The sequence below is a fragment of the Acanthisitta chloris genome, unplaced genomic scaffold (assembly GCF_000695815.1).
Source record: "Acanthisitta chloris isolate BGI_N310 unplaced genomic scaffold, ASM69581v1 scaffold1645, whole genome shotgun sequence".
Taxonomy (NCBI): Eukaryota; Metazoa; Chordata; class Aves; order Passeriformes; family Acanthisittidae; genus Acanthisitta; species Acanthisitta chloris.
Window position 1 is genome coordinate 11,438 of NW_008674076.1, and position 26,835 is coordinate 38,272.

General features: G+C 39.0%; 1 protein-coding gene across 1 annotated transcript in view; it reads right to left on the reverse strand.

The window, feature by feature from the left end:
- Window positions 1-3,489: 3,489 nt before the first annotated feature.
- The window catches only part of SLC12A2 (solute carrier family 12 (sodium/potassium/chloride transporter), member 2), a 24,757-nt gene continuing 1,411 nt past the window's right edge, over window positions 3,490-26,835 (reverse strand). The window contains exons 2-18 of the mRNA XM_009075171.1: window positions 25,533-25,640; window positions 24,314-24,437; window positions 22,792-22,893; window positions 21,664-21,819; window positions 20,623-20,722; window positions 19,005-19,116; window positions 15,732-15,872; window positions 15,414-15,520; window positions 13,391-13,470; window positions 11,908-12,048; window positions 11,198-11,248; window positions 9,554-9,673; window positions 9,292-9,403; window positions 8,761-8,847; window positions 7,168-7,303; window positions 4,857-4,924; window positions 3,490-4,123 (exon numbers count right to left, since the gene is read on the reverse strand). Coding sequence (XP_009073419.1) covers window positions 3,988-4,123; window positions 4,857-4,924; window positions 7,168-7,303; window positions 8,761-8,847; window positions 9,292-9,403; window positions 9,554-9,673; window positions 11,198-11,248; window positions 11,908-12,048; window positions 13,391-13,470; window positions 15,414-15,520; window positions 15,732-15,872; window positions 19,005-19,116; window positions 20,623-20,722; window positions 21,664-21,819; window positions 22,792-22,893; window positions 24,314-24,437; window positions 25,533-25,640 — 1,881 coding nt within the window. The 3' untranslated portion in view covers window positions 3,490-3,987. The remainder of the gene's footprint in view (window positions 4,124-4,856; window positions 4,925-7,167; window positions 7,304-8,760; window positions 8,848-9,291; window positions 9,404-9,553; window positions 9,674-11,197; window positions 11,249-11,907; window positions 12,049-13,390; window positions 13,471-15,413; window positions 15,521-15,731; window positions 15,873-19,004; window positions 19,117-20,622; window positions 20,723-21,663; window positions 21,820-22,791; window positions 22,894-24,313; window positions 24,438-25,532; window positions 25,641-26,835) is intronic.

Here is a 26,835-nt window from a genome sequence, read left to right on the forward strand (position 1 = left end):
GGTTACTGAGCAGTATAAGCCTTCACTGTTTCTGTAGCTAAGTGATGAGACTAACCTTGATCCAGTTGCCATTTTCTAGCTTCAAAACCATAGCTGCAGTCACTTATCTATGAATCCAGCAAAGGGTAGTGTCATTACTTAGATCAACCACTACTCCAGTAAATAGGAGGATCTAGAAAAACCTGCTGCATATCTTCTCCTCTGCCTCTTTACAGAATGAGACAGGTTAGAGCCAATGCCATACAGTTAGTAGTTTACTTTTAATAAGTTTTCCATTTCCAGTGGTCTCCAAACCTCACTGTTTAACACCTTGATTTAAACACGATTAACAATGGGTATAATACTAAATATATGGATATATATACATATAATTGATATATATATGTATAATGGAGATATATGTATATAATGGTATATACTAGAGCTCTGAATTTAGGGTTTGGTTCTTTTCAAATAGAAATTCACAAGTCACCCAGCTACACTGGTGAACACCAAACTTGATGAGGTTAAAAAGTTCTCCAGTGGTGCCAAGTACAATTTTTGTATGAGAAAAGAACTTGCCCATTCTTATCATTATGCTCTTAAACTTTGATGCTTTTTTTAACTAGCTTTTAGTCGAATGTATGTTAGTGAAGCTAAGGCCAAACCTGTGTTGCTTACAAGCAACTCTGTAACAGTCTTGCAAGTTATTTTCCCAACACATTTCCTCATGTCCCAGTGCATTATTTTCAGGGAGAAAGAGGAGTTAAACAGTCCTTCACTGCAGAGGTAAACCAAATTGGAACAGATTCTCAGATACCAATACTGCAGCTTAAAAACACCATGTGCTGAGGACAGGTCTGTGTTGTCTGCCAAGTCATGACAAATTGTACAGAGTGAAATAAGGTTTATTTGTTATGCGAACACCTCTGTTCCTAACCCAGCAGAGGCAAACATTACCCCCCAAAAAACCAATACGCTTTTGTGTTCTTATACCAGACACATGAATTGCTTTAAGTTCTACTGGTCCTATGCAAATTCCACTTTAAAGGTAATTATCAGGTGCATGCAATAAGCATATTCACATTTCAGGAGCTATTTTCAGCATTAATCCATTAATACTATGAACATCATTTCCTAATCCCCACCAAGAAAAAAAGGCTTTGTTAGACAAGACAGTTGTATTGAATTCACTTCCTTTTATTGCAGTGACATCCCCCTGGTACAAAGTATTAACTGCAATAATTACGTTAAAACATTAGAAAAGCATTTGTGTGTGACAGTTACAGTACAGTGTCAAACATCTTCAAACCAAGTGGGTACATGACCCACTAACGCTCAGATCTTTAAATTATTTTCAGTTATTTTTAAATATGTAATGTCAGGGAAAAAAGCATATAAAAAGAATGTATGTAAAAGAAAACCTAAATACAAGTGAACAAATAAATAATTGATTTTTTTTTGCCAGCTATTACTTGCCTCTCTAAGCTCATACAAGGGAACCTAATCTACAGAAGGTATGAATTGCTGTGTGTGATTTTGTTTTGCATATCATTAATAACGACTGGAACGTAAGTAAAATTTGGCGGCAAAAAAAAAATAAAATCAAAACTGAAGTGAGAGTGACTGCCACTAACTGACATTGCTGCAGGCAATTACCATTAAAATCACCACGTTGAAATTTTAGTGAGCAAATAATCTTGAAACTTGATGTCATGCCTAGCGTTAGTGGAGTCCTGAGAGCGCGGGTGAAAAGCGACCTATGTTATTTTCACAGACATTACCTTAACTATCCCCATATGCATATTTAGATATATTTTTATATAATTTTATACACATATATGCATGTATACACACACACACACACTTCATTTGGTTTCTGTGTTGTGTTACAGATCACAAGCAATTGTTTCCTGAATGGGCAAATAAACCTTTTAAATAAGTGTACCTGTGCATGTTTGTTTTAAGATAGCAGCACTAAGTCCATGCCATACTGTCCATCTGCTCAGAAGAATGTTGCCCACAAAACAAGGAGAAACATGGCAATGATTCCATATGCACAATGGGACAACCTTATCATGTAAAAAACCCCAAAACCCACTGTAAAACCTGTGATAGATATGTTGGTAAGCTGGATCCTCCCCTGTCACCTAGAAGGAAACAGCACTTTTACTGCAAACTGTCTTGTCTTACAATGTTTATCACAACAAGCTGGGTTCATGCTGGCATCAGTTATCTCACACTTAGCAGCAAGACATGCATGTTTTGTTTTCCTTATATTTTTCAAAGTGAAATGATTCAATTGTCTCAAATCCAATTGACAGAAAATAGCAAAAAATAAAAAAAAGGTTTGTTTGCAGTTTACCTAGAACCTGACAACAGTGCATACTGCAGTGTAGAATATGTTTAACAAGTTGAAGCTCTGCCTTGCCACACAATGACTATGCTTTGTCCTTCAAAAAAAACAGTTACATTTCAATTTGATCCTATATTTAGCAAAAAAATAAACCAAATACCTTTCCTGTGCATCCTTAAATGAAAGTCACTCACCCACTGGTAAAATAACCCAGTAGCATGTCCAATGCTAATATCAAAAGCTTGTGAAATGTTTTTAGGCAATCCTCTCTATCCAAAATATATTAGGAATTTAAAAAACAGTTCACATTACTAACCTTTGTACAAAGGCTGAAGTGAAATTTCTTTTGCAGGTGTTCATAGTAGACTAAATTATGAAGTTTTCAAAATATACAATGAAAGGGCACACAAGACTGGCAGTTTCTTTATTGAACATATAAAATGTATAAAGTAGGATGCATGGAATAGATTAAAATTGCTAGACAATCAAACCTGAGTATTATTTAACAAGACTAAATGCATTTTCTGACAACTGAACAAATTCAACCTAAAAACATCTCCTCTAATAGCTAGTGGTCCTTTTAACCATTTGTTGAAAAACGCGAGAGAACTGCAGCTTCTACATTTCCTGCTGGATAACAAGATTCCACATAGTGTTTACTGTTCTCTGTTAGATAGCATCACATTGCTTGTATTATCCCCATTCAAGCCTTAAGTTGAGTTTTGTTTTAAAAAAATAAGTTGAAAGTGACACTAAAACATAACAGGCCAAGAACTAGGCCAGGTCTTTCTTTTTAATCTAATCTATAGTAAAAATAAAATCAGCATGAATTTGGTTTCACAGCAGAGCTAAGACTGACCAGTGTCCTCTGCCTAGGTAGATAATGTTAGCTATGTATCTCAGGCTAATGCTAAGGTAGCACTCACTGCTCAATTTCAGAAAATGATCCTCCTTGCAAGCAGAATTAGTTTCATTTTAACTGTTACAGAATTTAGTTGAGCGAAGTCTCGACAATGACTTCAGGAGTTTGCTTTAGTTCGACTGACCTGCCCCAATTCTCACCTTTAAATCTAACAGATATAATAATAAAAAACCAAAAACTTTCTGATAATAAAAAACATACAGTACTAAGAACTAATAGCTCAATGGAAGACTGAAAAGCAGCATTCATTTTTATCGTAATATGGAAGAGACTAGAAACCAAAGGAAGTCTGATCTAAACTCTTAGTTGAAGGCAGATTTTGACATTCTATATAAATTTACAAAATAGGATGTATGGGTGAGATTTGGTTAATTTCAGAAGGCACCTCAAGGCTAAAAGGCTTTTATAAATCTATAATCCTTTCATTGAGCAAAAATACATTTTATTGCTGCTATTCAAATAGCAAACAGAAAGCTTGTCTTGTTCTTCAGTCTAACAAAGAATCCTCCCCCATTAAGCAAGATTAAATTACAGAAAATATAGAATAAAACTGAAGATGTCACAACTTTAGAAATACAGTGACTTTCCTTGTGTGCTTTCAAGTCAGTGAAATAGTGAAAGAAGAGTCACTTTTTGCCTTTGTGATGTTAATGAACTATAGACCATGTCAGTCACTCTCCGCTGGGCACTGAAGTACCATTTCATCACAGCTGTCCTATTTGCAGTACTCTTAGGAATAGAACGTGAGAACACTCTGGTGATTCCCACGGACGAGGAGAATGGGTGGCAGATCTTTAGAAAGAGCTTCTAACCAGGCCATGTACAGCGCACTAGAAACTGCTCCTTTTCGTGCAACCGGCAAACTCCTGCAAGTCACAACAAAAACAGTCAGCCACTAGAAACACCTGGTGAAGTACAAATTAGGCCATAATAAACATGAGAGAGGATTCTGCAAAGAAGTAGGTACAAAGTCAAATTTCCTAACCTTTATTATTTACCTGCCCCTCCCCGGATGCAGTGAATGAGTTGAGTTTGTATCTTAAGCATCGCAGATATTTGCATCTATTCACCCCTCACTTTTGGCCTGTTACCAGTTTTGTACTCGGGCAGCTTCATGCAGAATCCTCCTGAGTTGCTGAGGAGTCTCTTGAAGGACTCCAAAATTTTAAAATACAGCAGTAATAAATAATCTGCTTGTTTACACCAAGAGAAACTCCATGTGAACAGGATAATGATCTAACTTCACCTAGACAGATCTCCTAGAAAAATGACTGAAAGGAAGGACCTGAAAGAGAAGGGAAGAGTTGGCATGCAGGAGTGAAAAGAATGTGAGAACCCTGAGCTGCACTATAAATGTGGAGGTGATCAACTAAAACAGTATTTCAAAACACAACACTACACAGGACATTTATACACCAATACAGTAGCTCAGTATTTCTAATAAACACACACAGTCAGCACTGGAATCCCCTTGAGTATTTCTATACTTTAATGCCAAAGCATAGGCTTTTCCCTGATCTGCATTTACATACATTTATGTTTCAAATTACAGTTCCATGTCAATTAGGATAACAACACAAATCCAGATCATTTACTTACATGACAATTATCTTAGCTGTACTTGAATGTTCTTTCAGCAACTCGTTTAGCCTAATCTGTCGGTAAGTCTGTAAATAAAATTAAACTTGTTAGGAAGATCTTCTATTTAATAACTACAAGAGGTTCATTTTGAATGAATATAAAAATGAAAACTAGTTATGATCAATTAGTATGAGTAATTTATAGAAAGCATGTACTTCCACCTCACAGTGGCAACTTGTTCTCTTTTCCAGCTCCTGGAAGCAAAAGCCCCTTCTCACAAGATCACAGAATGGTTTGGGTTGGAAGAGATCATCAGGTTCCAACCCCTTGCCATGGGCAGGGACACCTTCCACTAGACCCACGTTGCTCCCATCCAACCTGGCCTGGAACACTCCAGGGATGGGGCAGCCGTATGACCTTCATTGTAAAGAATCTCCTCCTAACAGCTAACCTAACCATAACCTCCCCCAGCTTAAAGCTATTCCCTCTTGTTCTATCCCTACATGCCCTTGTGAAAAATCCCTCTCCAACATTCTTGGAGCCCCTTTAGGCACTGGAACGGCGTCCAAGCTCTCCCTGGAGCTTTTCTCCTCCAGGCTGAACACCCCCAGTATGACCTTCATTGTAAAGAATCTCCTCCTAACAGCTAACCTAACCATAACCTCCCCCAGCTTAAAGCTATTCCCTCTTGTTCTATCCCTACATGCCCTTGTGAAAAATCCCTCTCCAACATTCTTGGAGCCCCTTTAGGCACTGGAACGGCGTCCAAGCTCTCCCTGGAGCTTTTCTCCTCCAGGCTGAACACCCCCAGCTCTCTCAGCCTGACTCCACAGCAGAGCTGTTTCAGCCCTCTGAGCATCTTCATGGCCTCCTCTGGACTCGCTCCAACAGGTCCATGCTGTTCCTGTCTGTATTGGGGATCCCTCAGAGCTGGATGCAGCACACCAGGTGGGGTCTTACCAAATCAGAGTAGAGGAACAGTATCCCCTCCTCACCTGCTGCCTACACTGCAGGGAATAAGCCCAGGACACAGGTAGTTTCTGGGCTGCAGAGAACATGGCCAGGGCATGTCAAGTTTCTCATCCACCAGCACCCCAAGTCCTTCTCTCCAGGGCTGCCCTCCATCCATTCTCCTCCCAGCCTGTATTTGTGTTTGGGACTGCCCCAACCCATGTGCAGGATACTATACTTGGTCTTGTTGAATTTCATGTGGGTCACACAGGCTCACCTCTCAAGCCTATCCAGCTGCCTCTGGATTCATCCCTTCCCTCCAAGGTGTCCCCTGTGTTCTCTTAAAGGTTCTTTAAACTATATCCTACAAGTTCACAGTGAGCAGGTCTTGCAGAACAGAAACCTCCTCTTCTGTTGAAAAGCCTGTGTCCACAATGGGCCTCCCTTTATTTACTGCCCTTCCCATCTTAATATCTGAGGAAGCTTCCTCTGTCATTTCCAGTTCTCTTATGCCAACTAACTTTCCAGAAAACACTTTGAAATAACCATTTCTTAGAGCTTAGTTGTTCTCAAATAAGCTGTAGTCTAGTTAGCCTGTGGGGTAGTGTCTGCAGAAACAACTGAGCTATCAGCAGACAAGAGAGTAAATCACTGGGATTATCCCACTGAAATAAGTTTTGGCAGTGTTTGTAGACGTAAGGTAACGGTACATGATAATCTCCCCTGTGCCCAGGCCCTTGGTAATATGCAGTTAGGAGATCTTAGCAGCAGATGTCAGTCAATCTGTACCTGTGAAATAGATTCTTGCCTTTTTCACACTTACAATGCAGAACGACCTACCACTCCCACTTCTCAGCTGCACATCCTCATTGACATTGTAAAAACCCGCACAGCATAAAAGATCAGAGTGGAACAAACTTGAAAATCTTCAGATCACTGAAACTTTACCCAGTCTGTCTTTAGATAAGCTGTTTGTATCTGCATCCTGTTACAGGATGACCTTCATTTTCTCCTCCACAGAACCACTTTAGAGGAAATACTTCTGTTGTTTCCCATAGTGTACAATAGCTTGGGAAAGATGTCAAATTGCTCTTTTATACCAGAATTAGATGTGGTGTGTTGTCTGGTTTTGGTGTATATAGATTATATTATCCTAAACTGACTGCTGAAATACTGTGGGGAAGCAGTTTAGCCCCCATACTCAAGTCCAGATCCATTTTGTTCTGTGAACCATCTAAGTGGTTTTAGGTGCTGCTTTCCATCAGCTATATATAAAACCAGATATGGAACAGAGAGAGAGTAACAAGAATGAACTCATCAATATCACATCCACAAATACAGTAGGAGAAAAAACGCTTGAAATAACACTATGAAGAACCTTTGTTTTGTAAAGCTCAAGTTCATTATCTGTTATCCTCCAGGGTTCATCCTCCTTCATTTTATCTGCAACTTCTTGTTCTTTATCATCTTCATGAAGTCGGAAGGGCTCTATCATTTCCTCAAAAGCTGCAATACTGAAAGGATTAAGTAAACAGATCATTAATTAAAACAGAGAGGAGTCTGTATGTCAGCAATGACTTTCAGGGTATCAGAAAGTAAGTGAAAATAAAGTGAACTGAAATTTTTTTGCTGTCTGTTGCTGTTAGAACATCACATCAGCTATTTGCAAACACAGACACTGTAATTCAACCAACAGTCCAAGACAGTTGTAGGAGCTTTCGCTGTTCATCACGCAACTATTTTACCCAGTTCAGAACACAAACAGCTCCAATACCTTTTGAGTTTCACTCAAATTTTGAAAGCTGAGGACTACTACCCTTAGAAAATGGGCAGTAACTGGGAGCAGCTCCTTCAGAACTGAATTTGGAAGAGGAGTTTACATGTCACACACAAGAAGCAAGCAGCTATCAAGCCTTGTGGTATTGCCATTAGGATTTCAGCTTTGCATTTTATTTTGCTTCTTGTTAATCTTTTCAGTACAGTCCAAGAGCCACATTCAAATGCAAAAAACCAGCTTATTTAGTCTTCTGGTTGCACTTGTTGAAATATGAACACTGAATATACTAGGTATTTAGAAAGAACTTGGGAATAAAACCTTCTGAAGATCAAAGAGGCATTAATTTCTACAAGAAAGGGCAACTTACATTTACCTGGTTTTCTACCCACATTTCCTCCAAGAAATACTCAGAAAACATCTTTTATCTAACCTTGGCAGTTTTTACTGCAGTTAGTTGACACAATGATTTCACTTTAATCAAAAAAGAAGAAAACAAATGTGCCATTTTTTTGGATGAACAAAAAGGAGAACTACTAACAATATTATAGATAAATATCATAGATTTAATTATATACATTAACATATACATATGTTAAATATAAGAATATTATATTTAACAGCAACTGTTAAAACTTCCTCCACTTGATTTACAGGTATTGTTATTGCCCACTGGTATCTTAGAAAGGTTTTGGATACACTGTGGGGAATGGAAATAAATTTGCACTGAAACCCATCTACAATCAGTAATTTTTCTGAACTGCAAAGTGAGAAAATGACCATTCCTGTGTAAATTAAAACGTCCAAGCAAATTTAACAAAGAAGAATAAAAACCAGATCAGGCTATCTCTGAGCAAACTTTGTTACATTAAACTAAGACTAAAGTAAGATTCAGATGGTCTAAGTTTTTGTAAGCATTTCTCTTTTTAGGGACTATAGCTCCAGGTAAGGTGGATTTTTTTGAAAGTGCAGTTTTGTAAATTTGGTATCAGTCTCAGGGCCAGAGATTTAACAAATACAAAATTCTACACTCTTGAATGTAGGAGTTACTGCTTAATTAATTTCCTACATTTTTGTAAGACATGAATGTCACAGGAGCTACAGCATCAAAACTGTTATGTAGGAAAGAATGAAGTATTTTAAGTTAATGAAAGGCATCACAAATTCAATCAATAAACAAGATGTTTTGGGACTTACTTTTCTTTCTTTGGCTTTGTATTAATATCCCCAAGAACCGTAATATCTGAGAAGTCTATCCGGAATTTGCTGAGCAAAGTAGCCATCCTGCACCAGAAAAAACAAGCCTTTATACACGACCACGTTTTTAATTATTTCATATGGTAAACAGAGAGACATTTGGTAATAAAAACACTGGTTTAAGACACAAAAAAAATGGCATATCTCATGTAATAGGGAAAAGAATCAAACTGACCTGGCATATGACTATAGATCAACAACAAGCTTTGGAAAAAACCCCAGAGCTTTATGGTTTTAATATGAGGAGAGCTCTCCCTTAAAGGCCACCTCAGAAAATACTTGGAAAAGAAAATGTGTCAGACAATACTGCAGAAAAATTAGTTTGAGGTACTTCATCCACAACCATTTGTGGAAAATGAAACCTTGTGACTACACCTCAACCAAAGAAATAAGGCTACAAGGAAGAGAAAGTGGTCCAATGTGTAACAGGCTCTACTGGCACTTGGAATTGAATTCTCAAGGTCAACTTACGCTCTTCTGTCATGATCAATCCTGTTTATTTTTCCTCCAATGAACACTCTGATCTTGCAGTCCTTCCACTTCTTTTTGGTTGTAATAAGGTAAGGAATCAACAGTGTCAAACCTGCATTTTGACCAGAATTTGAGAATGATTAAAACCCCAGCATCTTGTTAAACAGTGCAGGTTTTGTATGAACTGACAGAAGGATATCTATTAACAATTAATCCAAAAACCACTTTAGTCATTTTTCTATCAACATTTAATGTTTTTTACCTCCATCATCAAAGAGCCACCAGACATCAATATTGCTTTTGCCTTGTTTCTTCTGAAACTGAGTACTGGCATCAAGAAGACTTTGGTCAGCCGAGTTTAGAGGAGATGTACTCTTTGCATCTGGAAAAAAAACACGGTGAGATTTCAATTGTGAAGTGTTTTGCTTAGTCACTTTAAATCCATCAAACCCAACTTCTTAATATTTTGTGGTAACTTTAAATTAAAATTATTTCTTGCCTTCCCCAAAGCCCACTCCAGCCGTAACCTGAGCTAGCTGTATTTAGGGAGTCTGTGGACTTACAACTTCAGCAGCTGAAAGCTGCTTAGGAGGCATCTGACAAATAAAGGATATGTGAGATCTTCATACAGGCATTTACTGGGACAATTTAACTGATCTTGCTTCACAGCATTAGGCCATGCACTGCTCTTACCTCTTGCAAATGACAAAGCTCCCGAGAAATATGTAAATAACTAATTTTACAAGTAAATACCATGTCCTAAGCTTCCATGTCCTAAACTTGTTTCCTTAAATTCACTTTTCCTTCAGGCACGTGGTGAAAATCAAAGCTATGTCTGCCTATTGGAATCCTGTCTTCTGCAACAGGTACTGATTTGCATGTGCAAGACTCTGAAGCACAATACAGACTGCTCTGCATAACAGGGGTTATTTGATTTGCTGAGCATAAGACAATAAAGGCATTTTCAGTGAGATTAATGCAGGTGATTTTGTTTTTAAACTACAGGAAAAAAACTAACTCCCCTAATTAAAATCTCAGTTTGCGCAAGAGACAGGAGTATGATGTTCGTCTCTGTCCTTATTTTATTAGAAGTTTTTAAATTTAGAGCACATCTGCGACTGATTTACATTAATATACTACTTTGCTGCACACTGGGACACCTTCCAAACTACCATCTTGTGCTTCAAGATTGAATCTCACTTTCCATTATTAAAACACAAAAGCTTCTAGCTGCTGAAATGATGGAAAAATGTCAAAACAATCAGATGAATTCTAGTTAGAGCAAAAAATTACCTGATTAACTCACAAGAAGTCTGAAATAAACCAAGGAGTGAAAACTGCTTAGTCCAGCTCTCAAAATGCTGCAATTTGAATGACTGCTTAGCATTGTTTCAGGTGTTCACCTCACTAAAGGGATGTATTATGCTTTAATTTGCAGGATATGGAGCAATTACAAACAACAAAGCAAAAATTATGGCTTCAGAGGAGATCCTGAATAGACTGACAGAGCATTTGCACTACACCATTATTTTCCATACTCCTGAACCAAGCTAGGACCCCGATACCCCAGACACAGAATTAAGAAAGCAGAAACCTCCAGAACACAGTTCAGATGTTACTAAAGAATACATAAATCTTTAACATTCCAACATCTATGCACACTCTTTTCTCAGCAGCAACTTGTTCTGGGAACTTTCCTGGGAAAATTCCAAAAATTAGGCTTTTTTTTTTTCCATAGTCTAATCCCTAAAGATGAATCACATTCTGAAGCAGATATGTAGAAAAATTAACATAGCAAGGCTGATTTTTTCCCTCTGTTATTTATGTGTAGAAAGGAGCACAAAAGGAAAAGTGAAATTAACAATGTGAAAGAATGATTTAACACAAAAAGGTGGAAAATGCCTGCCTTTTTTCAACAGTGGTTGTGTTGTTGGAGCCTTTCCATCCTCGTTCTCCTCTGGAAGGTTTTTAAAGATACAAAATAAAAAGGTTAATTTCCTTTGTGATACTAAAGAAAACAAACACTACCAGTGTATTTTTTAAAAAAAGTCAGAAAATAAAGATGCAGAATGAAATGGATTTTCACAGAAAGAAAAGCACACAAATGCAGTCTACCAAATCCTGAGATTCATTTGTACTTTAAAGAAAATACATTCTCCCATTGCTCACTTAACTATTAAAGCTTTTGATTTAAAAGAGAAGGGGAAAGTTCCTCAATGATTTGTGTCTGTTAACACATATATCGTATTCTAGTCCAAGATGAAAAATCCTTCATAAATTTAGCAGCTTTCCAATCACATGTAATATACAGACGTGGGGCACAACTCTCAAGCTTTTTTAATGCCTACCAAAATCAGAACAGGTGGTAGACAATGACCTAAGGTGGATTTTCTTTGTACTATTTAGGGGACTAGAACAGAAGGTTTACTTTACATACTGGTAAGCTCTGAACCAAAGTACTTGAGTAATTAGACATCAAAGTCTCAAAAATCACAACAATCATGTTCACAGACACAAAAATCCTTTAAATAATCCTTTAGTGAAGGAAGAGAGGAACTGAAGAGCGAATGAGAGAAAGAGTGAGAACTCAAATTTCCTTGCTAACTAGCAGGTTACCTTTATGCAGACCAGAAGTTCTTTCACCAGATACTGGAGCAAAAGCTATAGAAGTGTCTGTCTCAGACTTCTTGCTGTAATCCACTTTTACTATGACATCCTTGGTACATGGAGATTTTTCCTGGGATGACAGTAACTCTTCTTTGAGAGAGCAGAGAAGCATATTATAAACCACTGAACTGCTCCAAATGGTATCAACAGAGTTGTGCAACTATGCTGTGCTGGTTCACGATTAACTAAACTCTACTGCAACTGGTATGCTATGGCAAAGGGGAGGAAAGGCAGAAAACCAACACAGAAGTCTTGTATGAACTGCTTTGGAGTACAGAGAGGCTCCTCCTGAGCAGAACTACAACTCCCTGCTGCCTTTCCAGATTGTGGTTGTTGATTGCATTTCCACAGGCTAAACAAAACAAGTGCTACTTAATAATGTAGAAGTATAACCAGGAGGAAAAAAAATTACTTGGTGAAATGTTTTCCATTTCCACTCTAAGTCCACAAGGAAGATATGCCTTAGGCAAGACACAGACCTAGAATGCCTCACAGCTAAGTCTTCTTCGCAGGTTTGGCTTCAGTGGAGCTACTTGGTAGCTGTCAGAGTCAAATCAAACTCACAGTCCCCAGTGGATACCAAGATGCTTTTGACACCTTGGTGTTAACATTCCCTGTCTTCTCTGCAGTGTTGTTTTCACACTGCAGGTGCACTCTCCCTGCTATTCCTCATACTCCTCTGCCCTCTTGCACACAGTGACAGGCTCTCTTGACTCTCTTCCCATCCTAAGACATTCATGTGTTCCCAGTGAAGGAACAACCAACCCTCCCCTCTTTCAGAAGGATGCCCCTCCTACAGAGCTTGTGTCACAAGCATTCTTCCTCACTGTAGCAACATTGTACGGAGCAAGCTACAAACAAAGTGGACATTATCAATTCAGTAGACAGTTGCCACCAAGGCTCACAGCCCTCCTTCAGTATTCTGCTTGAAATGTAACTAAAATTACACCCTTCAGCTTAAGATCACTACCTACAAAGCATAACCATGTCCTCTACATAGAAAATAGAAAACCTTTCTAATTCTTACTCAGGGTCTCTAAAATAGTGTGTGTAGGGGTTGGCAACCCACACCAGACCCATAGAAATCCTGCATCAGGCAACATTTGCTGTGATTTTCACAATTTCTAGGCTTGAGTACAAAAATATTTGATACTAACTTGCCAGCCAACTTGCTTCAGTAAAACAGTAAATCTTTGGAAAGCAACTACATACAGTCTACAAATACAGAAAGTTGAAACACACAGAAAACCAAGTTCTGTTGCTGACCATGGGTTACTACTTTACAGCTCAGACTTGCTAATTTCAGCCAATTTTATTCCATGAAAGTGGTCTTCTGTTTGTTTTCTTGAAATAATTTCTCATTTAATATTTTTAGAAAGTATTAAAAGAGAACTAGAACAGCCACTCACCAGATGAACAAAACAAATCTTACCTTGGCCCTGAAGGTGAGAAATGTCCAGGCCCTCCTGCAGGCGAATGACAACTACACCAAACTGAACATCAAAGGCATCACTGAACAAAAGGGGACAAAAATATTTAACAGCTTGTTCTTTTCCAAAGGACCTGCCTTACACACCCATCCTGAACAAATTCTAGTGGTTAAAAACTGCAATTTGAGATCTCAAGTCATATATTTGCATTACTGTTTCAGTTTCAATTCCAAACCATCAACTGCATCAGTAAACTGAACAGCATATCCTGAAATGCAATGTCTAGGAAGGATATCTATCCCTCTCCTCCCTCTCCCCCCTACGTAAACTGTAATTAAATAAAAGCAACACGAACAGGTCAGTCAAGTTCTGCACAGATAAGATGCTCTAAGAAATCCAGTAACTCCCTCCATCAAAAAAGTACTTATTTTGAATAGATTTTCTTGGTCTGGGAACTAAAAATTTGTGAAGTGTATCTAAAACAATTGGGTATTAAAAACATCTACAATGATGGAGTTTAGAATCAACTCAGGTATACGTTAACTATATGTGGCCTAGTCCCATTCCATATGATGAGGCAAGGACTCATTCTGTTCAAAACCAGAGGGAAAACATTATTGTAGAAACAAGCAAAAATCCTGAATAAATTGCTGGGTAAAAGCAGTCAAATTAGTAACAATCCCTCAGATATAAGACAGAAAAGCATTAATTTAACCATATCATACAGTTTGCATTAGTAATTAATCATTGTCTTTAACATATAAATACATCATTCATTACAAACAACCACAAATCACAGAACTCTCTCCTATATCATTTCCACAGACAGAAATTTCTCAAGATTTCACTCATTAAACAGTCCTCTTAAAGTAGTAAGACTTGATTAGAAATGTTTGAAGTGTCAATATATTCTACAATAAGTGCAAGAAAAATCTGAGGTTGATTTAAGAAGTAAATGTCTTGCCCATTAGTGAACATTTTAATTTCATTACTGAGTGAGTTAGATCTGTTCAGATTAGATGTGCTGCTATTGTGTGCTTCAGAAACTTTGAATTTTCCATGCTTGACCTGCAGTTATTACCTCCTGAGGTTTCTTTAGGGATGTGGAGAACCACATGACTTGTTGGCCTTGACAGATCTTCCAGCAAAAGCCATCCCAAAATAAAATAGGGAAAAAATAAGAAAAACTAAGAACTAACCAACGTGTCCCCTTACTGTTTGCTGCATTTGGTGCTCCTGAGTTTCTGTTAAGGACCTGGTGAGGGCGAATTTTTCCCTCTTCTATCTGCCTGTAAACTCCCATCCTCTCTTTCTTCTAAAAGCACAGTAAATGAGAAGTACAAAGCACAAATGAAGTGGGTTAAGCAGCACTTCATCTAAACAAAAAACAACTCTCAGTGAAAGAACCAGCTTTTCTTTCTGAAGTGTTTGTGAAGCACAAGTTGTTCTATCAAATTTTTCAGCCAGAACTGGTCTGCCTTTCAGCACTGTCAGATTACACTGGGATTTCCTTTCCCATATCCTTTTTGGCTGCTGTATTACTGTGGGTGTCAGTGCTTTGTACCTTGTGAAGCATGTCTTCTATGTGACAGCAAGGTTTAACAAAGACAAAACATCAGCCTAGGAGCTGATATATTCTCTACCACACTTAACTGGAACAGAAGGAAGGCAGGACAAGCCCTGCTTTCAACAGAAACTATGCTTTAAAGAATTCACCAGACTGGCACATGAGACAGTAGTTCCACCTCTGAAGACCGTAACTATTAAACTTCAGACAAACAACAACACAAACTCTTTATAGATGCAGAAAGGTATTATGTAGATTTCTAATCTGCTTAAACTACAAAGACTTGGTTATTAACTTCTGCATCAGGAAAAACCAAGGTACTGGAGACTGATGAATCAGTCATATGGAAAATCTAATTCTACCTAAAAGAGACTTCATGCAACCAAGATATTTCTTGACTTGCTACCAAACATACTGAAAAGAAACATAAGAGCTACAGCTTCACTTTCTCTACTTACTGGAATAAGTTGATGTAGGTTTCAACATCTCTCATATCACTTTGTCTCCAGTTTTTCTTAAATCCAACAACAAGGGTGTTAGGTCTCATTCTACCCAGACCAGCAGCCTAAGGAGAACAGTAAGTATATTATAAAAAACATGTTATTGAAACAACTAAAGCTTAAGTTCTGCTCTCCTAAGCAGAAAACAAAGTACTTTTGATCAAAGTTTTAAGGTAATTTTGCAATAGGAACATACTTTAAAGCCACCTCCAATTTTGATGCACATCTTCACCACTTTAATTTTTCAAAAGAACACAATAATAGAGAGAAATGTACCTGCATTAAGTATTGTCCTCCATCTCTCAAGTCCTCTGCATGCACTGGTGCATAGAAAGCTTTCATCTTGTTTTTAATTAGCCATCGCTGATACTTAGCCAAATCAGTTGACAGTTCCTTCATGGCTTGTCTCCGGGGACCCTTTCAAAACAAGGAAATAAGAGGGGAGGCAACAAGAATTAGGAATTTAAGTAGTGTGAGTAAAAAAGCTCCTCCCTTTAATTTTTAAGTTTCATTATTAGAATTCAGTTCAAACATGGATAACCTCAAAAATGCTTCCACACTGCCACAAACACCCCAAAACACAAAAGACCAGGCATTACCAGTAGCAAAGACTGAAAAGTTTGATCATCTTTAGTAAGGGGGTTGCTCTAGCTGTAGCAATCTTGTTCCTGCAGAGCAGAACTCTCTTCCCCAGTGGGTGGCACCACCTTGTCCTCCAAAGCACAACATAGTTTTAAAAGGAAAGAGCTTTGCAATGGAGCACACACAGATGACTTAATATTAGGCTTTCTGTGAACGTTTGTTTCAAGCTGTACAAATGTCCCTCCATGTGTATGTCATCCTACTCAGAAAGCCTTTGTCACAGCAGTCTCACTTCTGCAGTTTTGTCTTGCAGTCAAAGTCACCTCCTCTTTAAACGGTTTCTTTTTAGTACTTCCATGGGGATGAATCTTTTGTGTTCCTCCTAGACATCAAAATGCAGAATACAGGGGGAGGTAGAACCAAGAACACAGCAGCCCAATTTTTGTAAAAGGACACGGACTCTGACCAAATTTCCTTCTTGTAGGAAAGTCGTTTTTAAATAGACAGGATATTCTTCCAAAAAATCTCTAATCTGAGCTGCTTTCCTACAAGCAGGACAACACTGCCTCACTTTTCAGTAAAGCCCTACCTCTCTAGTATTACTCAGTTTCTGTCCTCTCTCACACACTGAAATATTAGGTCTGTATAGACAGAAATTAAAAGTTTCTGAAAACAAAATATGTATGTTCCGTGGGTTGAATTAACTTGATCTGCTCTTATCAGTTCCTTAGATCAGGGGCAAATCATATTTAGTAAGTGTAGTAAATGCAAACACATTTAAGAGCATTTAAGTTGTATTTAAAGTTATAGGACCATAGAATGGTTAGGTTTAGAAGTGACCTTCCAATCCCCTGCCACGGGCAGGGATGCCACACACTAGATCAGACTGCTCTAGGCCTGGTCCAGCTTGGCCTGCAACGCTACCAGGGATGGGGCAGCCACAGCTGGCCTGGACAACCTGTGCCAGTGCCTCAGCACCCCCTGAGTAAGGAATGCTTCCTAACATCTAACCTAAAGCTGTCCTCTTTTTAAAGCCATTCCCCCTTGTCTTGACACTTTGCTTATAGAAAATGTCCCTCTCACTCTTTTGATAAGCTTCACTTGGGTACTGGAAGGGGCTCAAAGGTCTCCCCAGAGCCTTCTCCTCTGCAGAGTGAACACCCTCAGGTCTCTCAGCCTGTCTTTGTAGCAGAGATGCTCCAGCCCTCAGACCGTCTTTGTCAATTCCTCTGGACCTGCTCCAATAGGTCCTCTGGGGGCCCCAGAACTGAATGCAGCACTGCAAGTAGGGTCTCACCAGAGTGGAACAGAGGGTAAGAATCACCTCTCAACCTGCTGCCCACACTGCTTTCGATGCAGCCCAGGACACTTGGCTTTCTGGGCTGCTAGCACACATGGCTGGGTCATGTGCAGCTTTTCATCCATGAGAACCCTCAAGATTTCTCCTCAGGGCTGCTCTCAATTAATTCTTCTCGCAGTCTGGACTCATGTCTGGGATTGCCCTGACCCAGGTGTAGCACCCACTCTTGGCCTCATGATATTCCCATGGGCCACTGCTCAAGCTTGTCCAGGTTCCTCTGGATAGCATTTTCTCCTTCAGTTGTGTGACTGCACCACTCAGCTTGGTGTCACCTGTCAGTGTGCTGAGGATGCACTCAATCTCTTTGTCTGTGTCACTGATGAAGGTGTTAAAGAGCACCAGCCCCAAAACAGAGCCTTGAGGAACACACTCATCACTGGCCTTCACCTGGACATGGAGCCATTGACCACAACTCTCCATCTGTGTCCATCCAGCCAATTCCTTACCCACTGAACAGTCTACCCTTCAAATCCATGTCTCTCCAATTTGGAGATATGGATGTCATGTGGGACTGAACTGAAAGCCTTACAGAAGTCTGGACAGATGAATGTGTTGGTAATAGATGATACCTGCCAGTCATATAATTGTTCTTAATGATGTGGCAAAAAAAGTTTGGCCTTAAAATATGAAGCTAAACTACACAATCCCAACATGCTAAAATGTATTTAACAATGTTTATCAGAGATGCCACAGACTCTCTGTAGCTGACTGAAGTTTTGGTACAGATCACAGCATGACAGCCACCTTACATGTCAATTAAGACAACACAGGACAAACTTAATTCTGAAGAATTACTTGAAGCTTGCAGCCTTCCACCACCACAAAGCCTCTCCATAAGTCTGCCATAGAAGACATTCTAAGTAGTAAGAACTGTTAAAACCATATCTTTGCAGAACCACCAACACACACCTCCTACATCAGAAACAACCACAACTCGTACTCTGACAAAAAAACAGGGACAGTTAGTGAAATATTAGGGACTGGACAGAAAGGGAACAGGACATATCTGTTCACATGACTGTTTCACATGACAATGAAATGAATCTGGTAACTGAAGAAATAAAAAAAGCTACTTGGAAGGTTATGAGCAATTTTTAACTATTGGCTAAACTGATAATGACTTCCCTGATCAAAAAGGTTAATTTTCTCCCAGGTTTTATGAGAACTCTACACAGAGTCAAACACCTTGAAACAATAACAGCTCTATGCTGAGGATCACTTTCATCCAAAACATCAGAGAATACATGAGACTGTATGACACAAGGACAGAAAGAGACCCAGGCTGTAATCCAGTGTTCACTTTACTCCTACAAAAGTACCCTGGAATTTAGGCATCAAATGATCAAAAGGTACTAATTCTGGAAAGCTTCCTGGGCAGTACACCTAACCTGCAACAGTAATAACCCATACAGGAGTGGAAGTTACTAGTCAATCTCTTCTCTCACTTCTTAATGTCTAATGCCTTCATTTGAAAAAACCTGAGTAAACAAACTCAAAAACCCACGAACAAGCAAGAACCAGAAACAAAAAGGTCAAAAAACCACAAACAAGACAGACAAAAACCCCCACCAAGGCAACTTTATACAGTAAAGACACAATACACTTACCATATGCACATGGCCACAGATCATCAAGCCCACATTCTTGGTGAAAGCATGGACAAGGTGAAGCAAAGCTGGACGTGCATTTGGAGCACCTGTCATAACTAAGCACTGAGGTCTAGAATAATGAATAGATGAGGAAAGAAAACACTGGAATTAATCTGGAGCTCTGGGGGTTTTATTAACAGAAAAAGGTCTTCCTAGTTACACTTCCAGCTTTGCAGTTTACACCTGCAATTGCCAACTTTTTTCAGTTTGGCAGTGGAAAGGCCATTAATACTCATATTAATACAATTTTTAATTCTGTTTTACTATCATATTCTGAGGCTGTGCAAGCACCTATCACAACTGACTTTGCACATCCAGTTTCAACTTCCTGTACCTATGCAACATAGATGTTGTGTCCTGTGCTTCAAAAAAATTTAATCACTTCCAAGAGAGCTTAAGGGTCAGAACAGGAGTATTTTCCCAACTGACAGGAAATGCCACAGAAGTTTTCATTGAAAACTGTATTGCTGCTTCATAATCTCAGAGAATGGCACTTCTATTAGGAATCTCTCCCTTAACTCATTCCTTTCTGAATTCTGCCCTAAGAATGCAGAGTCTCCCTTCATACACAACCTAAGATTTAGGTACCAAGACTCACTTGCTAATATGCTGAGCATAACAGAATAATACACTTACTACCACTGCAAGGGATGGTAGATATTTGCTAGACTAACGGTCAAGACTAAATCCTGTGCTGGGCATAGGCAGATGTAGGAGGCAACTGCTCTACTTGAACAGTCAGGTCAACAGAACCTCCATGCTTGGAAACACTCAAAACTTGACTGGATTTGCCCTGAGCAATCCAATCTAACAAAGTTCAATCTAACTTTGCAGTTGGAGCTACGCTGGGTCAGTTGATTTGGGGATTGGACAAAGATCACACGGCAAAGTCATGCTCAATGGAAAATTATTCCATTGAATCTATAATTCCATTTATTTGGATGAGTTAGTTGAAATCAGTACTTTTTCCTAAATGTGCTTGAAGCATCTTCCTTCTACAACAGCTTATCCCAGAAAAGTGGCATCATTACTACCAGGACAGAAAAGTGCCCCCTTGATAGGACCTTTCCTGGATAGCCAAGCTGACAGACAGCACATCAGTTCTGCTCCCCAGCTGTGTGAGAAATGAGAAACACTCTTCTAGCCTGTTTGCCATTACTGAAGGGTAATGTGAGAGTATGTCTAATGGTGAAAGAGCTGGTGTTGAGTACAACACCCACAGGATACACATTTTGGGGATTTTAGATTAGCTCGGTTTCATGCCAAGTAGAGTGAATGCTCCTTATAGCAGTTTGGAGCTTATCTTCCAATTAAGTTTCAAAGAGGAACACAAATCACCATTCATGATGCAAACTATCAGGCATCTAACAAGCAGGCATCATCCATAGCCTTGCTCCTAAGTGTATTCTTAATCATAAAAAAACGCTAATGCAAGTAAGTCCACAGGATGTCCACGGTGAAGAAATTCAATGTTGTTATAAATCACAGAAGATGAACATGCGATTAGTGGAAACTATGACAGCAAACATGGCACAGTACTCTACTGAACACATAGAATTTCCTATCTAACTGTTACCTGAAGTTCTTCACGTGATCTTCCACTCCTGAGAGCCGAATAGAATGCTGTAGTGCATTCAAGTAAGTCAAGGCTTGGGTTGAGGATCCCCAGTTCACATCTGTTGAAAGATTTGAAGTCCCAATATATTATTTACAGTTGTTCCTGTAAAACTACACGATCAGAAAATGAATGTTGGATATCAGCTGAAAACACAGATTTAAGCTACACCTTGATACATTCTACAAGACAGCAGCCAGCAAACCCTACAGCTAAAGAGGCAATTTCTATTTAAAGATGACATTTCTGTAGAAGTTGCAGCAAACTAGTGAGATATTTTACAGTTATAGCAAGAGAGAACTGAAGGTTTTCTTCTCAACAGTGCAAAGACTATGACAACTTCAGAGTCAAGAGTAACACTGCAGAAAAAATGTTGTGCTGTTATTTTAGATGACAGTGAAGAAAAAAGTAATCTTTTAACACTGGCTAAACAAAGTCAGATACTTTCAGTGAAAAACTCCTTTCAGATAATTTTTATGAGGAAAAGAAAGATCCCTCTATCCTCTCTATTTGTTCACATACACACCTTTTGATAGCTACAATGAATTTATCACCCAAGTACTTCATATCTCCTTCACAGCCCATGCTGGGTTTTCCTCATTTTCAACTTCAGACACACTTTTTGGCACAGTTCTGCTCCATTTTGCACTTATGACATACTGTGCTCTTAGAAGCACTAGTAAGTTGTTCACAGCACTAGGAATGGGGCAACCATCACCTACTGCCTTTGCTGCTGCAGTCCAAGCGCATTCCATATGCACCTTTTCCTCCAATTTTCATTCAGATGTCTAAGTGAAAGGCATGTGTCTTGCTGATTTGGGAGGAGGGGGAACAGCAGTGACTATACAGGTATAATTATATTTCACTACAAAAAGCCTCAAACAGAGGTTTGAACTAGTTGCCCACCAGAAAGAAGTTTTTTTTTCCCCAAAGGTCATGACGTTTTCCCTTCTACAACCCTCCGTCCCCTTCCCCACAACCAGAGGAAACTCCAACACGTACCTGGTTTCTTGTAGGTGACATAAATGTACAGTCCAAGGACTATGACATATGTGAGAAGTGCTGCCCACCAATTGATGACAAACATGACAATGCAGCACAGAATAGCTCCAACAAGCGAAATCCACATGTTGTAGTATTTGAAAGCAGGGCGCCAACCTAGTCAACATGTAATTTGGAGGACAGAAAAGAGGGGGAAAATTAATTTAAACATTGCTCCAAGAGAAGGCACTACCCTTTTTTTCCCTTTCCTAGTGTTCTGCATCACATTTCATGTAGTGTGTGAGTCTCAGTAATGTACAGAATAAAGATTCGCACATTTATGTTTTCAATTTTCCAACAGCTTTCAAATAAATTTGCATCTTCCTTACACAGATATGTAAATGCTCCTGATTTTGCTCTCTAAAAAACACAGCTCAAAAGGAAAGTTCAAAGATGCTTGTGCCAGTGTGTCTGTTGAATCAGGCTACAGGAACCTTTGGCAATAGCTTGTCTGACAATTGGTTTTTGCTTCCAAAAGTAGTTTAACATGAATCATCAGCTCATGACTTGATCTCTTATATACTACCAGCTGGTGTTGGCTGTGCATTTTTACTGTTTTCACTTCGCCAGAAATTTTCACTACATGAAAAGGAAAAAGGACAGATATAGCCACGGATACATCTGCAAGTACTGGGTTTTGGCTTATTCCTGTAGTTTAACTAACCTCCCACACTGAAGACTATAAAAATGTGGCAATACCACCTGCAATTCCAGTTTCTTCTGGACTGGAGGATGAAACATGTTAACAGAAATCTGAAGAAAACAAAAGGCTGGTTTGTCAACACCAGACACTGAATTAGTGAGAGAGCTTTCTTCAAGAGTTTCTGAATAAACTCTGAATTACCTTGTGTTCCCTCAGCAAAGATGACAAAATGAGTAGCTCCCAAGCTCTAATGGAACACCCAGTTCTCAAAATTTCACAAGACCCAAGTATACAACATATTATGTTTTTACTCTAAAAGTGCCATGAGAATCAAATATATGTTCAGTAGTTAAACCAAACCTTCATTTATGTTAATACCTTTTAAACTGCATTTATGCATCAATGAATTGGAGGCTAAACTCCCACCCACAAGATGCAGTTCCTACCTGGGGATTTTGCAAGAGAAGCATGGAACACAGAGAAGTTAATCAAGGCATATGAGGCCAGGAAGAAATTAGAAATAATTGGAGCAATGACGTTCAGTTCAGCTGTAAAATGAAAAACAAAGCAGGGTGTTATCAAAGGTATTACCCAATGGCTACAGATTAGAAGTAAATCTACAAATATGAAGTAAAATTCCTGCTACAAAGAACTTTATTTTCTGATATTGTCTAAGGAGATGCACTTCATCCTTTCAATTAACAGACAGAGCTACTACACTACAATCTCCTAGATTTACTAAGTTATCTTCTAACAGTCAGGAAATGTTACTTTCAGTTCTAAAAACAAACACTACCGAGTGTTCTAGGGCTGACACTTTGGAAGCACTACATGCTTTCTCAAAATAATTAATTGAGACAACTTAATTGCCACCATGGCAATGTGGTGCCAGTGCAGCAATACACTGGGTTTTGAGGAATGCCAGAAAGAGCAGACAGAGCACTCGTATCTCCAGTGCATCTCTAGCTCAGTTCTCAAATAGTAAAGAACAAGGTGCTTGCAAGTTTAAAAGACAATCAACTATGGTGAATTGTGACAGCAGACAAAGTTAGTGTGAGCTATATGACAAACATGTTCCTCTGTCTGCATTTTAAATTGAAATCACATTGATGGTACCAGTACAGCACATTATCACAGCCCAACACCATCACAGCAGTGATGATTACATCCCCTTCAGTGAAAGGGGGAAGAACCTGATATCCTGCTTTCCTCAAGGCAGCATGGTACACAACACTTGCAGGTGTACTCTCACCATCCAAAAAAGAAGTAATCAAAATGCAGAATGTGCCATGTTAGTCTAAAAGCTTCTACTTGTTGCCATCAAGCTTCCAGACAGCATGCTTCAGTGGGAACCTAATGGATGTATCTCTACCTTAAGCATACTTGGGGGAAGGAGGAAAGAGCAAACTGTGGAAAAAAGTTTAGAAGCACTGGCACAGGACTCATGGGTGGACACAGCACAGTTAGTTTGCCATCTACACAGAACACATGAAATTCTACCTAGTCTGTCTTTACCTTTAGCAACAGCAGCATCAGCACTCATCTCTACTGTTTGTCACTTAACAGAAAAACACACTTTAAAAAGTACTGTTCACGTTAGTTTGCCATTTACTAAAGCTGTTTGCAATTATTAAAAATCTGAAATAAACTTTGATATTTACAAGATGCAACATCTCTCCACCTCAGACAAAAGATGCACGTTTACTCACTGACAGTATGTAAAGACAGATAACCTGTGGCATTAAGAAAAGTGCAATACTGCTACAGTTAAAATTTACTGCACTTCCAGACAGAATTGTATCTAGAAGATAGTAGAAAACAGCCTTCAAAATAACCAGATTTAGAATGTTGGCTTAGAAGTAAGCTGCGCATTAGGGTCTCTAGGACCCTCTCATCAAGTCACATATGGGATAGAGTGATTTCTGAAGGACAAAAGGGGATTGAGATTTATTACAATTTCAAACTAACCAATAAGTATGAATCCAAGAGCAATTAAAAATGTTAGAATATATCCTCTCAGTGGTTCATTGTTCTTCCCATAGCCTTTAGCAAACATCTGAAATCCTGGATAAATGCTGTCCTTGCACAAAGCCTAAGAAAAAAATAAATTCAAGAGTCAGCACACACTTTGTTAAAAATGGATCCTTATAATGCCTATTTTATTTCATTGCATATTATCTTCACAAATCAGAAAGTTTATAACCATCATGTACTTATTCTATTTTCAATTGTTTTTGCATCTTGACACTTGTTGGGAAAGGTGAAGGTTCTGCGCGGGGAAGCAAGCGGCCGACTCCGTGTGGGTGATACAGCAAGCTCCATCTTTATTGTCCGACAGGCTCTTTCTTATACAGTGCAGGACAGGCATATAACTATCAATCATTTATAATTGGCTAAGCTCTAAAGATAGCATTCAGGTACTCTCCCTACCTGCAGTTACAGCTGTGAGGATTATCTCTTACTTTCCCAGGCTTGGCTGCATTCTTAGCTGTTTGTCTCAAACTTGTTTGTCTCACCCTCAAGGACAACTTGCCCCTACCATCTGCCCAGCTGAGTTACACCCTATCTATATATAAGTTACAATCTCCAGTGCCTTGCTTGTACACTGCATTCCCAGGTGCGTTCCCAGGGGACTGTGTCCTTGCTCTTTTTAGCCTTCCCCAGGTGCATTCCCAGGCCAGGTTTATCGCTCTCTTAGCGATTCTCCAACAGACACTTCCATTTCCAATATTCTGTTCTTCAGTAATGTCTATCTATAAGAAGCTTTGCTCTTCTGTAAGTAACTATTTTACTTATTTCACAAAGAGTTTTTCTTTAGATGCTATGTTTTCTCAGGAAACGGAAAGTGCCCAATGCATGCACTAGTTCTCTGCACCAATACTTGTGTTGCCATTCTGCAGCAACATCCCTTCTGCCTCTCGCTTCCTACTGGACTTTTTTTCACCCAATTAAAGATGACTTGTAAGACAAAGAATGAGATTAAATAGTTTTAAAAAAAGTAAAGCAAATTACACTCAGGGACATCAACAGTAACACACTGTTCTCTCACTTTAAGCAACAGGTAAATGTAGATACATCTATTTATGTCAGCTGGTGTGAACTGTGGTGGCAGTATATCAGAGGCATAAAAATTAGGACTCAAAATTAATCATTCTTTAAAATGTTATGGTTTTGTTTCCATACTCACCTGGAAGATCTTAGGTGCACTCACAAGAGATGCTAATGCAGATGACAGAGTTGCTGAAAAAATACCTGCAGAGATCAGTGGCGCAAATCCTGACACCATGCTCATTACCTGGAAGCAAAAAAATAATTGTTTTTGAAGGATGTGAAAAAAGGTATTACACAAATGTACAGAATCATCAATTACATGAACAAAAAAAAAACCAACTAAGCAGTCTCCACTTAATAGCTCCCTGAATGAGATGAATTCACATAAATCAATGGACTACAGACAAATCAACGGATATAAATGGATCCTCATTTCAGAACAAGAGAATGTGGCTTTTCACATTGTCCAGCCATGTAGTTCTCAGGTCAGATAATCAATGACAAAAGTATTCATGAGCTTCTAAGAGAAATAAAAATAAATCATGGAAGAAAAACACACTGGAATTTCTTATATATTTTGATTAACCTATTGCTGACTAACATAGTCTCAGAAAGACTAAGTGACAGAGTGCTTTTCTTTATGAAACAAAAGCCTAAGTTGCTTTAAGACAGGCAGTGCTCATGAATTTCACACCATCTTGGAAAAGCTGCTCTTTTCAGTCCACAGACCAAACCCAGCATGGAGCTTTTCAAGCACAATGTATCCAAATGAGGTTCTGTATCACTCACTCTGGTCCTTGCCTCTTCATCCTGGCAACCTCACCTAGATTATCAGGGAAGCAACTAAGGAAGGCAAGAAAGATCAGGCGCAAGTGCCCCACTTTAAACTTACTGTCACCTGAAGTTGTAGAATCTAAGCTGTCTGAAGCAATCTTACTAGGTAGGACATGTCCTCAGAAACAATATACAGGTGACTGATGAAGTTTTGTTCACGTAGGGCTAAATTCATGGTAAAATTTAGTGGTTTTCTCCAGACTAGAAAGAGATTATTTTTGTAAGAAGAGCTTGAGAGGTACACAAGCTTGGGGCTCCCCTTCTCACACACACTGTGCCCTGCATATGAGAAAAACATCTCTCCTCAAAGCTACTATTCAGAGTCACAAAGCTGAGAGCAGTTCATTTAGGAAATGGACAACAGCTTCTCATTAGGTAAATGGCCTCTCACACAAACAATTTCCTTCTGAGTTCTGAGAGGACAGAATCAGACTTTTCCCAGAGATGCATAGGAAAAGCTATGAGGATAAAAGAAAAGGCAGCAAAGTCCCACTTTAGGAAAACAAAATTGCAGACAAGGTGGCTCAGCATTGCAGTAGGCTGCCCAGAGATGCTGTGCAGTCTGCATGACAAAGCTTTCAGAATCCCAAGAAAGCAGGAGGGCA